The 13,528-nt window shown below is 42.4% G+C and overlaps 1 protein-coding gene across 1 annotated transcript in view; it reads left to right on the top strand.

Annotated features, from left to right (window-relative positions):
* The window catches only part of CA10 (carbonic anhydrase 10), a 223,744-nt gene that overhangs the window by 181,266 nt on the left and 28,950 nt on the right, over positions 1-13,528 (top strand). The window contains exons 5-7 of the mRNA XM_075279383.1: positions 2,427-2,522; positions 5,215-5,287; positions 8,563-8,717. Of these exons, the coding sequence (XP_075135484.1) occupies positions 2,427-2,522; positions 5,215-5,287; positions 8,563-8,717 (324 nt within the window). The remainder of the gene's footprint in view (positions 1-2,426; positions 2,523-5,214; positions 5,288-8,562; positions 8,718-13,528) is intronic.

Raw genomic sequence — 13,528 nt, forward strand, 5'->3', positions numbered from 1 at the left:
CTACAATCACTAAGTAGGAGTATATAGGTATACACAGAATTGTAGCGTACACATCTATCTAATGTGGTATCATGGCATCACAAGTGGAGATATATATATATATATATATATATATATATATTTTATAATAATCCTTATTAGGCAAGCTACAGCCAAAACATGCTGCAGAAAAGACCATGGTGGAAACGCGTTAGCTTTTTTTCATAAAAAGTCTACAGAGTCTTCCTTTGCGGTCTTTCTGCTTCCATTCTGTTGGGAAAACCGCCGGCATTTACGTAGGTATTTACATAAACGCGACTGTTTTGAAATCGCAGAATTTCCACTGTGAATATTTTTCTGCAATGTGTGCAGGGGATTAGCAAGAATTGTCTATTTTTATCGATACATAGCCATTTGGAATTGAAGAAAAAAATTCAGAGCAACCTATGTGTCTTCACTTTCTGGAAAAATATATAATAAATTTATCCTTCGCATTCTGCCGGCTGCGGATTGAATGTGACGGGTGTACGGAAAAAAATCTTGACATCAAGGCCATTTTACCTAGACAACAACATAGATATAATGGGTTTATTGTATCAAAACGGAGAGAAAAAGTATCCTAGTAGCCCATGGCAACCGTGAGAGGCTTTTATGATTTACTCAGCGCTGAAAAAACTTAACAAAGTTACCTGCAGATATTTCTCTTACAGCGTAAAAAAATAGCAAATCCAACGCCTCGAATGACTTTTTTGACATGGGCATACCGAAGCTGAAATCACAAAAAGACCTATGGGGCGGAGGGGTTAACATTACAGGGATTCTATCATTAAAATAGTATTTTTATTGCCTACCACATCGGAATAGCCTTAAGAAAGGCTATTCTTCTCCTACCTTTAGATGTCTTCTTCGGTGGAAATCACGGTTTTCGTCAGTATGCAAATGAGTTCTCTCGCAGCACTGGGGGCGTCCCCAATGCTGCGAGAGAACTCACCAGCGCCGCCTTCATCTTCGTCTGGAACAGCCTCGCTTCATGTCTTCTTCTGGTGCTGGGTTCAAACTGTGCATGTCCGCCGGCCACAAGAAAATGGCTACTTAGTGTGTAAACAGCCATTTTCTTGTGGCCGGTGGGCATGCGCAGTCAGCTTGGCCTGAGGCCTAGAAGTGTGAACCCAGCTCCGGAAGAAGACGCACAGAGAGGCCGTTCCTGAAGAAAATGGAGGTGGCGCTGGAGAGTTCGGATTTCGAACCTCAGACTTTTTAGTGTTCGCTCATCTCTATTCTAAATCAATTTTTGAAGATTTCAAATACCAATTTGCCGAACACAAATGAGAAGCGAGTCTAAGACAACCCCTTTAATTCAGGATAAAGCAATGTCTCATCATGAGTTAGGCATATCCATCCGAAATCAATGGGCCTAGGCAAAAATCTACACCCACACATTGCTGTCTTGCGACTGTTTTACAACATTAAAAGGATTCTATCAATAAAATTGTATTTTTTCTGTCTACCACGTCGGAATAGCTTTAAGAAAGGCTATTCTTCTCCTACCTTTAGATGTCTTCTCCGCGCTGCCGTTCGGTAGAAATCACGGTTTTTGTCGGTATGCAAATGAGTTCTCTCGCAGCACTGGGGGCGTCCTCAATGCTGTGAGAGAACTTTCCAGTGCCGCCTCCATTTTCTTCAGGAAAGGGTCTTCTTCGCGTCTTCTTCCGGCGGTGGATTCAAACTTCTAGGCCTCGGGCAAAGCTGACTTCACATGCCTGCCGGCCACAAGAAAATGGCCACTTACAATACTGTACAAGCAGCCATTTTCTGTGTGCCGGTGGTCATGCGCAGTCGACTTTGCCCTAGGCCCGAGGCCTAGAAGTTTGAAGCCACCGCCGGAAGAAGACACAGGAAGAGGACGTTCCTGAAGAAGATGGATGTGGCGCTGGAGAGTTCTCTCGCAGCAATGAGGACGCCCCCAGTGCTGTTTGAGAGCTGAGGACCGCCCCCAGTGCTGCGAGAGAACTCATTTGCATACCATCGAAAACCAGATTATATACCGAACGGTGGCGCGGAGAAGACATCTAAAGGTAGGAGAAGGATAGCCTTTCTTAAGGCTATTCCTACGTGTTAGTGATAAAAAATTTTATATTAATGGTAGAATCCCTTTAATGGAGCAGTGCCCATTCTGAACTAGGGGGGAGAAAGTACCCTGTCCTCCTCAACAGTTGGGTTCTGAGTCTGATCTGCAAGTTAGACCCTCCTTGGAAAAACAAACTCTAACCCTAGAGAAACCCTTTAAGTGAATTAGCTTTACGTTCCGTGCATCATCTGCCATGTATTCGCCCCACTCTCAGGGTATCTAGCGCCTACTACATGTCCGGTATGCTCCCATCATGTTGTTTTAATGACGGATCCTTGAGTACATCGCCATCCATTACGTGCTTTTATTTCCCTTACAGGTTCAGCTAATACACTATAATCACGAGCTGTACACAAATGTAACAGAAGCAGCAAAAAGTCCAAATGGTCTCGTGGTTATCTCCATATTTATAAAAGTGAGTACATTTCTTCGCCGCCGTTTCATTAACATAATTGGAATTTCATTCACTCAAGGTCAAACCTGCCGAGCGACATCATCCAAACCGTAAAATCTGCATACGTCTGTATCTGTACAATGATGGCTCGTCGTACTAGGCCAAGGCCGGGATTGTTGTGTTGTCACCTAGAAATTTCTATCAATATGATGAAAAGCGATTTTTCTCATTTTAAAGTGTATTGGAATAGAAGTGTTTGGTGAACAACTCGAGACGTGCTCAATCCCAGGCGGCCGCCTCCCTGCCGAGACACGACTGCCGGGGAGAATGCAGAATGTGCCGAGGACATATTGCCCTTTCCCGGGGAGATCGGGAACTATTTTTCATCTTTTTGTACAGAATATAGCGTGCTGCTCAAAGAGAATGTATAAAAAGAACTCCGAAGGGTAACTGTGGTGTTAGAAAACTCTCCATATGTCAAAGTGACGGGAGTCAGAAGTTTAGATCAGTGGGGGTCTGGGATCTCAGGGCCCCCTCCATGGCCAAAATGGTTGACTCCATAAGCAAAGCAGAGGTGATCAAAGTGACAGGGCCCAGGGGTCAGACAAGGGATCATGGCCCTTCATTGTACCAATCGTTCAGGGTCTCCATACCTGGACCCCGAATAGTACTGAGCACATGTACATTACAGGCAGTGCAACCAATAGTACAAGGAATGGATCAGCAAATTTTTAGAAAATTAAACGAGGTATTAAATTCTATCACTTTTTTGTAATTTGTTTTATTTTCTGATTGCAGATTTTTTACTCTATTATGTAGGAGGCCATCTTGCCTTAGCTTCTCCAGCATAATAGAGTTGACTCTTTGAGGCCTATGGTAGAGTTTTCTAGACATGATCTGTGCAGTGAGGGTGAGGAGATAAGCTGTGACATCATCGAAGTAATGGTGTTATCTTCTATTGTAATCCTATCTGTGATGTAAATGTGTGACTGCTGTAAAGGAAAAAACACTACAGGACTGGCAATTGTCAGTCTATTATTAGGCTTAGTGGCCAGAGTGAAAATTGTAGATATAGTACTTAAGATAGGTAGGTAGGTAGGTAGGTAGATGGATGGATGATAGATAGATAGATAGATAGATAGATAGATAGATAGGAGATAGATAGATAGATAGATAGATAGATAGATAGATAGATAGAAGATCGATAGATAGATAGATAGATAGATAGATAGATAGATAGATAGATAGGAGATAGATAGATAGATAGATAGATAGATAGATAGATGATAGATAGAAGATAGATAGATAGATAGATAGATAGATAGATAGATAGGAGATAGATAGATAGATAGATAGATAGATAGATAGTAGATAGATAGATAGATAGATAGATAGATAGATAGATAGATAGGAGATAGATAGAAGATAGATAGATAGATAGATAGATAGATAGATAGATAGATAGACAGATAGATAGGAGATAGATAGATAGATAGATAGGAGATAGATAGATAGATAGATAGATAGATAGATAGATTAGATAGATAGGAGATAGCTAGATAGATAGATAGGAGATAGATAGATAGATAGATAGATAGATAGATAGATAGATAGATAGATAGGAGATAGATAGATAGATAGATAGATAGATAGATAGATAGGAGATAGATAGATAGATAGATAGATAGGAGATAGATAGATAGATAGATAGATAGATAGATAGATAGATAGATAGATAGGAGATAGATAGATAGATAGATAGATAGATAGATAGATAGAAGATCGATAGATAGATAGATAGATAGATAGATAGATAGGAGATAGATAGATAGTAGATAGATAGATAGATAGATAGATAGATAGATAGGAGATAGATAGAAGATAGATAGATAGATAGATAGATAGATAGATAGACAGATAGATAGGAGATAGATAGATAGATAGATAGATAGGAGATAGATAGATAGATAGATAGATAGATTAGATAGATAGGAGATAGCTAGATAGATAGATAGGAGATAGATAGATAGATAGATAGATAGATAGATAGATAGATAGGAGATAGATAGATAGATAGATAGGAGATAGATAGATAGATAGATAGATAGATAGGAGATAGATAGATAGATAGATAGATAGATAGATAGATAGATAGATAGATAGATAGGAGATAGATAGATAGATAGATAGATAGATAGATAGATAGAAGATCGATAGATAGATAGATAGATAGATAGATAGATAGTAGATAGATAGATAGATAGATAGATAGATAGATAGATAGATAGGAGATAGATAGAAGATAGATAGATAGATAGATAGATAGATAGATAGACAGATAGATAGGAGATAGATAGATAGATAGATAGATAGATAGGAGATAGATAGATAACTAGATAGATAGATAGATAGATAGATAGATAGGAGATAGATAGATAGATAGATAGATAGATAGATAGATAGATGAAATATGGGATGCATTTAATGGCAATTAGTACAAGTGGTGTAGGTCACCATATTTTTTGTTATATAAAATTATTTGTTTTCCAGAAATTGAATCCTTCTTGTGTCCTGCTAGTACAAATAAGTTGCAATACTATACTCAGCCCAAATACAAGAGTGGCGCTGTTTCCTGTTTCTGCACACGCTTTTTTCTTATAACAATGTTGTCTATTTTGTATGGTTTACTATAAATTGTCTTCCTATCCTTAAGGTAACAGATTCATCCAATCCCTTCCTTAATCGAATGCTCAACAGGGACACCATAACAAGAATAACATATAAAAGTAAGTTGGTGACTCTTTCAATTTTATAGCCGAGCAGTGTGGGCCTCTCTAGTCAATGATGTTCTCAGGTGTCTCTCCTGTGTTGTATCTCAGCTGTCTTATCTAAGTTCTACAATGATTACCTCTTGGTCTCGTATAATACCTGTGACATCCTTTAAAGGGATTTTACCATTTAAAACATTTTTCTTCTCCTTGACACTTCGGAATAGCCTTAATAAAGGCTATGCTTCTTCTACCTTTAGATGTCTTCCTTGCCTCTCTGTTCGGTTAATAATCCGTTTTTTGTCAGTATGCAAATGAGTTCTCTCGCAGCACTGGGGGTGGGCTCCAGCGCTCAAACAGCACTGGGGGCGTCCCCAATGCTGCAAAAGAACGCTCTCCAGCACCGCCTCCATTTTCGTCAGCAACGGCCTCTTCATCTTCTCCTTCCGGCGCTGGGATCACACTTGTATGCCTGCGCAGTCGGCTCTGCCATCAGGCCGTAGGCAGAGCCGAGTGCACATTCCGGCAGCCATTTTTTTGTGTCCGCTTACGCGAGCATGCGCAGTCCGCTCCTGTAGTTCTAGACTGTGCAGGCGTACAAATGTGACCCCTGCCCCAGAAGAAGAAGATGAAGAGGCGGCGAGAAGAGATGAAGATGCTGACGAAGATGCAGGCGGCGCTGGAGAGAGTTCTCTCACAGTATTGGGGACGCCCCCAGTGCTGTTTGAGTGCTGATGACCGCCCCCAGTGCTGCGAGAGAACTCATTTGCATACCAATGAAAAGCTGATTTTTAACCAAACGGCGGCGCGGAGAAGACATCTAAAGGTAGGAGAAGTATAGCCTTTCTTAAAGCTATTCCATCGTTTCAACCACAAAAAAAAGTTTTTAATGGTAGAATCTAGAGATGAGCGAATACTATTCGAAACTCTAGTTTCGAATACCTCACTCCCATAGGAATGAATGGGAGCAGACTAACTGCAAGGGGTTAGGTGCCGGCCGGCACGCGGACGCTCCCATTCATTCCTATGGAGCGAGGTATTCGAAGCTGCAGTTTTTGATACTATTCTCTCATCTCTAGTAGAATCCCTTTAAGTTACTATAGTTACCTCCTGATAAGAAAGCAATCATCGGTAGAACTCTGGTATGGTTTTGTTATAGAATTTTTTTTGTCTCGTTACCGTATATTCAGTTTAATACGTCTATGCAAGTAGATATAGTTTATGGAGGCTCCACATAAGAGCTTCTTATAACATGTCTCCATTGAGCTACTTGGAAGCCTCTTAGGATATATATATCTTAGTACATTCAGTCTCCAATAGACAACAAATAATAATTCTTTATTAGTATCGTGGAGAAGTGTAGAAGGCTTGAGTTACTGCATTGAATTTAATTAGGTACTGTATATACTCGAGTATAAGCCGACCTGAATATAAGCCGAGGCCCCTAATTTTACCATAAAAAACTGGGAAAACTTATTGACTCGAGTATAAGCCGAGGGGGGGAAATGCAGCAGCTACTGGAAAATATCAAAAATTAAAATGGTTGGAGTTTTTGGGTGCAGTATTGCTGGGGAAGGGGAGGGGGTGTTTTGGTTGTCCGTCTGCCCCTTCCCTGAGCTCGAGGACTGGTTTTTTTTCCCCCACGTGGAATTCAGCCTGGCTGACTATAGGGGATCTGCAGTGCTCCTATTAACCCCTTCCTGATGGAACAGGAGCACTGCAGATCCCCTATATTCAGTACACCGGGCACTGTCAGACACAGGGAGACCTAATGTGTATGTGTCACAGTCATTTTCTACTTTTATATGTATTCTAGGGAAAGGAGGGATTTACAACTTTTATTTTTTTTTTTTTTTTTAAAGCTTCTTTTTTTTTCCCACTATTTTATGGGAGACTCTATACATTACTATTGCGGCTGGTCATAGACCCCCCTTCACCAAAAAAAAAAATATTTATTTATTTTTTTTGCTTCACTCGAGTATAAGCCGAGCAAAAACTGTGCTGAAAAACTAGGCTTATACTCGAGTATATACGGTAATATAAAAAGAGAGAAAAGAATGAATTTCTTACCCAAACTGGGAATTACAATCTTTTCTGGTCCAAGGGCCATAAGTGTCAGGTTGTGCCACAGCCAAGGGGCAGAAAACCTGAAGGCAAATCTTTATTTGTGAAATTCAAGACACTTTAGTATTTGGGAATTGGACAAAAGAGTAATTGTATCATATAATGTTGCAGTTAGACGTCTTATGATTTTCTGGGTATTGTAAGTTATCACTAGAGATGAGTGAACAGTGAAATATTCGATATTCGTTTCGAGTAGAGCCTCAATACTCGACTACTCGATCGAATATCGAATCTCATTATAGTCTATGGGAAAAAATGCTCGTTTCAGGGGAAACCACTATTCGACTAAAGGAGAGTCACCAAGTCCACGAGTAGCAGGAGGAGAGTGTTTAGGAGTAGTATAGTTATGCTATACATTATAGTCTATGGGGTCTTTGCGCTTTAACTGCACAGCGCTTGCAGTTGCGCTGATAAAAAGTAAGCTCCCTTGTAACAGCAAGATGCCAGCTCTCCCAACTAGCAAAGACGAGCCTGTGGCAAATAAACACTGGTTCTGCAGCAGGCTCGTCCTTGCTAGTCGGGAGAGCTGGCAGCTTGCTGTTACGAGGGAGCTTACTTTTTCTCATAGGAATGAATTGACCAGCGTTGATTGGCCAGTGTACAGCATTTGGCCAATCAACGCTGGTTCTGCCGGAGGCTCGTCTGTGAGGAGGTGGAGTCTAAGGTCAGACCACAATGGAGACTGCTGGTCCGATCTTAGACCCCACCTCTTCCCAGACGAGCCACCGGCAGAACCAGCATTGATTGGCCGAATGCTGTACACTGGCCAATCAACGCTGGTCAATTCATTCTTATTAGAAAAAGTAAGCTCCCTCGTAACAGCAAGCTGCCAGCTCTCCTGACTAGCAAGGACGAGCTTGCTGCAGAACCAGCGTTGATTGGCCGAATACTATGTATAGCATTCGGCCAATCAACGCTGGTTCTGAATCGAATATTTACTGCTAATAGCTAGTAGTATTCGATTAAGTACGAATATTTCGAATACCTACTCGATCGATTACTACTCGCTCATCTTTAGTTATCACCTGTAGGATGGGATACTTATAGGTAACATCAATGAAGATAAAAAATGAACTGATTTGTATCTTTTTTTGTTCATATCCAGATCATTTTGCGCTATGTTCTAATGTTGTATTACTGAACGTGTTCTCTTTACAATGTATCCTCAGATGATGCCTATTTACTACAGGGGCTAAATATCGAAGAGCTTTATCCAGAGACCTCTAGTTTCATTACGTACGATGGGTCAATGACTATCCCACCCTGTTATGAGACAGCGAGTTGGATCATTATGAACAAACCCATTTACATTACTAGAATGCAGGTAAGTAAGGAGCTGGTATTACCCATCACTGATCACAATGGTCTGGTCTCTCCATGTTGTTAAAGGGATTGGCCAATCTTATAGAAATGACACTTAGTATGAAAAGATAAGATGATATAAGATAAGACAATCCTTTAATAGTCCCACCATGAGGAAATTATGAAGTGATATGTAATCCATTGTCAAAACCTCTACATTGTATAAACTGAGAAGAACTCTGCCTAAACCTGGACAAACACGTTTCATACCTGATGGCTAAATATTGTGACAGCTATTCCAAATTACCTCTCCATAGACATGAACACCCAGTGCAACTGAGGCCTTGTTCACATCTGCGTTGGTAATCCGTTCGGGGGAGTCCGCATGGGGACCACCGCGAACGGAATACCAAATGCACTGGCAAGCGGTGTGCAGTGAAAGCACATGGACCCCATAGACTATAATGGGGTCCATGTGCTCTCCACACAAATCATACGAACAGGAAATTACTTTGTGATCTACTTTCATGTCCGCATGACTAGTGCAGAGAACTGGCGGCAAGCACAAGGACCCCATTATAGTCTATGGGGTCCGTGTGCTTTCACTGCACACCGCTTGCCAGTGCGTTCGGTGTGGACTCCCCAAATGGATTACCAAATGCCGATGTGAACCAAGGGGTAAGTGTGCATGTGTTGTCAATGGGGAAAGGGAGTATGCGCTGGTAGATCCCTCTGGTGATAGCTTATCTGCCTGGGGAACAAGGATACGGCATGTCCGATCGAAACCATAGCTAGAGATGGGTGAACTTGGCAAGATTTCTTTTGCAAATATTCTAGGGATTCATCCATCCATTTAATTTTGTGCGAAACTCGTTTTGCACAGCCCAGAAGTGCCATTATTATACTATGGGATATCTTTAGATTACAACAAGTGGAATCCTAAGGGAGGTTCCTTGGTGCTCTCGCTTTGTCCATCACTCCCTTGTACTCACATCAAGACGTTCTAATGCAAACACAAAACTTTTGCAAAACTTGTTCCAAAATGGTTCACTCATTTCTAATCATAACCTGGACAAATGTCTTCTAAGCATTTCATGTATATTAGATGGTTGACCTGCCAAAAGGTTGACCCAATCTAAGTCTCCTGTGCTTGTTCTCGTTACAATATATCTGTATAGGTCGAAGCAAACAGGCTCTGTTCACATGGCTATAATTTATAACAAAAGCCTTAATACCATGACAGATCCATTGTATGAAAAACCTTAAGATCCTATGGATTTAGAACAAGGTCCTCGAAGGATCCACAATATGGATGTCAAGAATAGTGCCGCACGCTGTGCTATTCTTGTCATCAAACGTGACAGAATCTCCGGCAAAAAGCTTTATTGCATGTATGAATGCCGCCTTAACAGTTCAGAGACTTAAGACTTTCTGTATCCTTGAGTGTTTTTTGACTGTCTTATTGTGTTTCTCCTCAGCTTGTAGTGGGACTTTTATTTTATTTTTTGTGGGTGGGGTCCTACAAAAGTCTGAAATTTCTAAAACTCTTCTGAATTGCTTACAATTTTAGTTCCGTGCATGGAAAAAAATAAAAAATTATATTGAATTACAAAAGCACTGCAGATGCAAAGTGGATTCCCTTCTGGCACTCAAGGCTTTTGCCTAGGGCTCTTGTCTATCAGTCATTGAGCAGAGAATTTACATTGCAAATGTTTCACCGAATCATCTATTATTTACAACAATGTCCTCACTTTTTTGCCTCTTCCTCATTCTTTATTGAATTTTACAAAACATGACATTACTTTTGTATACAAGAGAACGCTATAAACATATCGAGACCCGACGATACATCCAGAGAACACCTCAGGCTCCAGGAAAAGAAGGAAAAAATTTGCGTAAATTTTCAATCTTAAGATGTAAGATTGGAGTTGTGCACATTTGTACAATACCCACCTTATCCTCGCAGGGTAAATAATCATCTTCTGAAGTGTCTGTTTCTAGTTTTCCTAGAATTTGTAGTTCCTCACCCTGCTTAACCACTATCGTGTTCGTCAAGAAATTATATTTCCTGGTGACTACCTTCGTGATTGTGTGGATAAAGTATCTCCTACTTGAGAAGAACCCAAAGAAGAGCATAAAGTATCAAACACTGGAGGATACTTAAACTTTCTTAAGAATGTTCACCCAAAACCCAGGGGAAAATCAAGGCACAACATAAGTATATAGCGGCCATGTTTGAAAGAAACAGGCCCAGAGTATCAGAAGTAGGGTTGAGCAATCGGGAAAGATCGGATCCCGATCGGTGATCAAGCAAATTTCACGATTGCAATCAGTTGGAAAATGATCGAAAATCTAATTTTAAAAACGATCCTGAAATCTCAAGATCGACTCAACCCTACTCCATAAACATAAAGTAACTAGGGTTGAGCAATCGGGATCGGGAAAGATCGGATCCCGATCGGCGATCGAGCAAATTTCATGATCGTGATCGGTGTTGGCTGGAAAATGATCAAAAATCGGATTTTAAAAATGATCCAGAAATCTTAAGATCGGCTCAACCCCAATCAGAAGATCCTCCATTGGGCAAAGGTTTTGAGAGGTCTATAAAGCAACAACCCCATTTGAAGTTCTAGATTGATTTCCAAATAACCTATTAGAGCTTATCCTTATGTTCTACACCCCTCAATCATTTCCTCTGGGGGGGCCTAAGGAATCTCAGCCCAACACCGTCCAATGGTCTCCAGTTCGGGACTCCAGAGAGACAATTCTCGCCGTGTGTGGCCATCTCCACTCTACTTTTTGGCAGTCATAGTAACACCCAATTGTCCAATAGTACAATAGTGAGAGTTACTTACATATATGGCCAATTCATCTCCTAACCGCGGGACCACTGAAAAGAGGATCAAGGGATCAACATTATATTGCGGAATCCAAGATGGAACTCCCATGTATCAGATTCTGAATATTATGTGGACTAGATAGACTGGAAATGAACGAGCAGATCTCAGGCATTGTGCGCCATTGCTATAACACAGCAAAACTTGAGATTTTTTTTTTATCTATTTCAGCTTGGCGAGAACATATTTCTGTCGCTTATCACCTATACTTCATGAAATACTTCACACTCTTACAAGCCAAGGTTACAACTATGCCCATAGTCACCTGTCTATATTGGGTTCCATTATTAAGTTACAATTGGCACTCAACCTAGAGTTTTTGGAAATCAATATGCAGATGCCTTCAAAAAAAGTTTGACTATTCTGCTGAATCACATTGTGTAGAGGGCTCGCTGCCAAACTGATGCTTCTCAGAGATTTCCTCCAAGCGGCTTCTTCTTTATCACTTGGCAGTGGTTTCTCCTCTTGAAAACTCATGGTTTACTGCCAAGGAATACAATTCTACTCTGACTATTGTCTGCTAAGCTCACAGCAGAGGGAACCCCTAACAATTGCCAAAGGCTAAAGAGTGTGAATGGAAAGTAGCTTCCAAAATAAGACACATTAGTTAAACTAATAAAATACCAGATAATTTACCACTCATAGGATAACTAGCAGTTACCCGCGACTTCGTCTGCGGGTTGGCGGAGGGGCTGAACCGCTTATATTTCTTGTTCCCCTATCTGTGCCCCCAGTCTAGTTCATCTGCTCCCAGTATCTTGTCCCCCCATCTCTGCCCCAGTTTCTTCTCACCCCATCTCTGACCCCAGCTTCATGTCCCCCCTTCTTTGCCCCAGTCCACTTCATCTGCCCCCAGTTTCTTGTCCCCCCATCTCTGCCCACCAGTCTCATGTCCCCCATCTCTGCCCCCAGTTTCCCCCCATCTCTGCCTCCCAGTCTCATGTTCCCCCATCTCTGCCCCCAGTTTCTTCCCCCCATCTCTGCCTCCCAGTCTCATGTTCCCCCATCTCTGCCCCCAGTTTCTTCCCCATCTCTGCCCCACAGTCTCATGTCCCCCATCTGTGCCCCAAGTTTCCCCCCATCTCTGCCCCCCAGTCTCATGTCCTCCCATCTCTGCCCCCAGTTTCTCGCCCCCCATCTCTGCCCCCAGTCTCATGTCCCCCATCTCTGCCCCCAGTGTCTTCCCCCCCATCTCTGCCCCCAGTTTCTCCCCCATCTCTGCCCCCCAGTCTCATGTCCCCCCATCACTGCCCCCAGTTTCTCCCCCCATCTCTGCCCCCCAGTCTCATGTCCCCTCATCTCTGCCCCCAGTGTCTTCCCCATCTCTGCCCCCCCAGTCTCATGTCCCCCCATCTCTGCCCCCAGTTTCTCCCCCCCATCTCTGCCCCCCAGGCTCATGTCCCCCCATCTGTGCCCCCAGCTTCATGGCCCCCCCTACCCTCCCCCACCTACATCAGCCCCCGTATAGTAGCACTCACCTTGGCCTATGTCCTCCACTGCTCTCGCTGCTGGCTGAGTGCAGACAGTTCTGTTCCCAGTTTCATGTCCCTCCATCTCTTCCCCCAGATTCATGTCCCCATCTCTGTTCCCAGTTTCATGTCCCTCCATCTCTTTCCCCAGATTCATGTCCCCCCATCTCTGTCCCCAGTTTCATGTCCCCCCATCTCTGCCCCCAGAATCATGTCCCCCCATCTCTGCCCCCAGACTCATGTCCCTCCATCTCTGCCCCACATTCATGTGCCCCCATCTCTTGCCCCAGATTCATGTCCCCCATCTCTGCACAGTTTCATGCCATTCTCCCCCCCCCTTCATCTGCCCCCAGTTTTATGGTCCCCCTTCATTATGTTCCACCTCAATTTTTAACACAAAAAAACACTTATACTCACCTTCCAACGCTCCCCCGCAGCTCTCTTCGCAGTCTCACTCACAGAGTTGT

This window comes from Leptodactylus fuscus, chromosome 6 (genome assembly GCF_031893055.1).
Source record: "Leptodactylus fuscus isolate aLepFus1 chromosome 6, aLepFus1.hap2, whole genome shotgun sequence".
Lineage (NCBI taxonomy): Eukaryota > Metazoa > Chordata > Amphibia > Anura > Leptodactylidae > Leptodactylus > Leptodactylus fuscus.